The sequence below is a fragment of the Trachymyrmex cornetzi genome, unplaced genomic scaffold, assembly GCF_001594075.2.
Source record: "Trachymyrmex cornetzi isolate Tcor2-1 unplaced genomic scaffold, Tcor1.1 scaffold57, whole genome shotgun sequence".
Lineage (NCBI taxonomy): Eukaryota > Metazoa > Arthropoda > Insecta > Hymenoptera > Formicidae > Trachymyrmex > Trachymyrmex cornetzi.
The window spans coordinates 151670-155380 of NW_017299882.1; the positions used below are offsets into that span (position 1 = coordinate 151670).

General features: G+C 37.5%; 1 protein-coding gene across 1 annotated transcript in view; it reads right to left on the reverse strand.

Moving 5' to 3' along the window:
• Positions 1-1062: 1062 nt before the first annotated feature.
• Positions 1063-3711, reverse strand: part of LOC108766029 (protein patched-like) — a 17747-nt gene continuing 15098 nt past the window's right edge. Inside the window, exons 2-3 of the mRNA XM_018515047.1 lie at positions 1252-1444; positions 1063-1145 (exon numbers count right to left, since the gene is read on the reverse strand). Of these exons, the coding sequence (XP_018370549.1) occupies positions 1063-1145; positions 1252-1444 (276 nt within the window). The remainder of the gene's footprint in view (positions 1146-1251; positions 1445-3711) is intronic.

The following is a 3711-nucleotide window of genomic DNA, read 5'->3' on the forward strand; positions in this document are numbered from 1 at the left end:
ATTATTTTTTTATTTTGGACTATTTTTCCATGTAAATTATTACGTATATCTGATCTCAGATGATATCGAAAGAATCAAGCAACAAGAGAGCGAACATATAATATACAGAATGTTGATACACTTAGACAGATTTCATTGTCAGTCTAATGAACAAATGAACTCACGCTCCAGTAAAACAGCTAACAACTCCACTATGCTTTCGTTATGCAAACTTGTGAAATAAAAGTAAAAACATTCGCCTCTCTCCGAAACGTTTGACTTTTCCTCGCTGACTGTTCTCATTCTCGCGCCGATATACATGTATAAGTTAGCAACGTGTATTCGAATTAACGTTCAGAGTTCAGACTAGAGGTAAATATAGAGCGGCCACCCAACGTGTGTGCAACTAATGTAACCTATATGGTGGGGAAGATTCCGCTCGAATCGTTTCCCTCTTTTTACTCGCGTAGTGAGCGCATCCTCCTTTTTCCATCTCGCGAAGATTTATTCGTATTTCTTGCTCGCTCTATTCGTTTTCCACTCATCGCAGTGTAAAAATTTACGTCACACTTTTACCATACGAAAAATCGACTCTGTTCGGGAATAATTAAATCGATGCTCTTACGACGATTTTGTTATATATATATATACTGATTCATCTCCCTCTGCTGTTACATCTTACAACGTGTTTTAGAAAAATTTCATAACCGAATCAATTTAATGCGGTAGTAAATAAAGCGGATTTCAATAATTTGTGTTAGTAATTTAGAAGAAATTATGATTGATTTTTATTTCAAAACACAATAAATTTAAAAATATACACTAAAAAAATTAATTCTTAATATAAATATTTGTTTAAATAGTTTTAAATAAATATTTACTAAAAATAAATATATATTTATCTGATACGAAAACGATTAATTTAATTTAACTATCATTTATGAAGTAAATATTTATTTACTGCAAGTAAATGTTCTCTTAGTACTATTCAAAGAAATATATTAAGATTTAATAAATTTTTTCAGTGTACAAAAGATAAAACACTCATACTTTATTTCTTCGTATATTTCTTCATTTGGATTTTTATCTTCCTAGATCTATATGTTTCTTTTTCTTGCATTTACGACTTTTATCCTCGCAATGCAACGGAACGTACAGTATTTTTACTGTAAATATATTACATTATGTTCATCGATAAAGGCGAGAGAAGAACAAAATATTACATCCACAAAAGAGATAAAAGAATGTAAAGTATGCATGACAATCACTTACCTTGCACCCACAGCTGCTCGACCTTGCTGTTGACTTGCGCGGACTTGAGAGCGACGCAGAGGATCGCCAGTGCGAGGACAGCCACGAAGAGCACCTTTCCGGCATGCCTCTGCAGAAAGTAGCCCAACTGGCTCAGCTGATCTTGCAGTCGCGCCCTGAACCATACCGCTGATCTCTGACCATCAGCCTTTCCCTGGAAAGAAGATCGAGGATTCGTCAAGTCATTGCATAATTACATGTATGGTTCCAAAAAATTTCGCGATGCGCAAATTAACTCTGTTCCACATTCACTCGAGAGATTTCTCAATGGTTCTTCTTGCTCTTCGCGAAACAAATCGGTAGAATTATATACACTGCGTAAACGAAAATATACATTTCTTAATCGTCCAGCGCTGACAGTGGATCTGTTGGATCCAGTCAATTATCTTTGTCAAAAACGTCAAACAATTCTCTTGTTTATGTTGCAAATTTCATTATTAAAATATGGAGAAATTTTATTTAAATATTCTATAGTATTCGTTCTTTTTAAGTTATGAGTTATGACATTTTGATTCCTTATATAAAATTAATTAACATAAATTGACCTATTAATTAAGAAATTAATTAAATTGGTCTTACAGATTTAGTGACTGTTTATAGATTCTGGCTCCGGAGGGTAAAATATTGCAGAGAAATTTGATCGCCGAGTGCATCTGTACTAATAACGTACTTTCGATACTTTCGTGTGTCGTGTTTTCGCTCAGACTGGTATAACAATATCGTGGAATAATTCCATCACGGAGCTTTTTCTTTGAACCGGCTCAAATATCTCTGAAATAGGGGGAGCGCATTGCGATAAATCTCCATCGAGACGTTCTACGAATCAACACCGATTTTGGGGCGACCTGTATTCCAGAATAATTCCGCGGGCATTACGCGAGATAAGAACGGGTGCAGCCGGTTTCCGGGAAAAATCGGTGAATGCACTCATCGCCGAGAGTGAGAACGAAGGGAGGGAAGAGGCAGGGGAGGCATATGCGTCGGGGCCTTTAAATTTGACGCGTGGGTTTGTAGAACGACAAGCGGTGGAAATGAAAAAAAGCGAGAGTGAGACAGAGAAGGTCAATGAAGGAGGAACGTGGACGGGGAGGGGGGGGGATGCAAAGGGTGAGGATGGCGGTTCGGGCTTTTAGAGCGAGGTTACGGCTGCTTAAACGAAACTGAGAAAAAAGAAAGAGAGAAAAAAGGAGAGAGAGAGAGAGAAAGAGAATGCAGAGAAGAAAAGAGAAGGTACAAAGAGAGGGGTAATCGTACAAGGAGAGTCAGAGGCTTACGGGGAGGAGAGGAGAGAAGAAAAGCCGCGCTTGCAACATTGCAAACGGCAACGTTGCACATACTACCTGGTAGCTGCTCTGACAATATGTACCGTGGACCACCCGCAACAATGCCTATCTTTCGAGTCGAGACGAAAGGAAAAGGATGCCTAATTCAGAACGAGACGAGCAAAGAGAGAAAGAGAAGGAAGGACAGAGAGAGAGAGAGAGGTCGAAGTCTAGCTATCACGTACCCTCTCGTTCGACGCCTAAACAAACAAACACGGGGCTCGATTTGTGACAAACAAGTATTTACCTATAAAGGCCCGTCTACAATACACGGAGTAAGAAGTAAGAGTAAGAAATTGACCAATCACAGTCGATTATTCTTCTCACATTCGACTGTGATTGGTCAATTTCTTACTCTTACTTCTTACTCCGTGTATTGTAGACGGGCCTTATTAGGTAGTTGACCCAGGGTTTTACTACACGCGCCAGCGCCAACGATTCTATTATTGCGCGAACTGTTATGTAATCGCACTTTTCCAGTTTTCACGAAATTACCGAAATCGTAACTAAAAAAAAAAAAAGATCTGATTATGCAACCTCTCCCAGCAAACATTACATAGCTGCTTGATCAGCTTAATATCTATTTCAACGTAGATTAACTTTAATCTCGATTTAATTTACTTTTTATCCTCTTCTAGTTCTTAACTCTTACCGTACTATCTACAATTTGGTGCCTTATCCATACCATCAAGGGTCACTTCAAATCTCTTCGTTTTTTCGCCTCTTCAAAATAATTAAAAAAATCTCTAAAAATTCACTAACATACTTTCAACTTTCTAGAATAAATATTGACTCTTTATTTTCGAAAATAAATAAAATGTAGTATAATTTATAATTACCGCGAAAGACTCAAAGAAACTTGCACGAATAGGAATCGCTCGGTCACTAGTTACCCATATTAGTACGGTAAGGGTTAAAATTAGAAAAAGACAGAACGTAAGTTAATCAAGATTAAAGTTAATCCGCATTGGTAGAAACGGGCCTGAAACGCCGAGAGAATGCGCAGTGTAGATATAAAGATATAAAAGCCACGATATAGCTATAAAATTATTTATTAGTGGCCGTGTATATCGGAAGAGAGCAAAAGGATCTATAATGC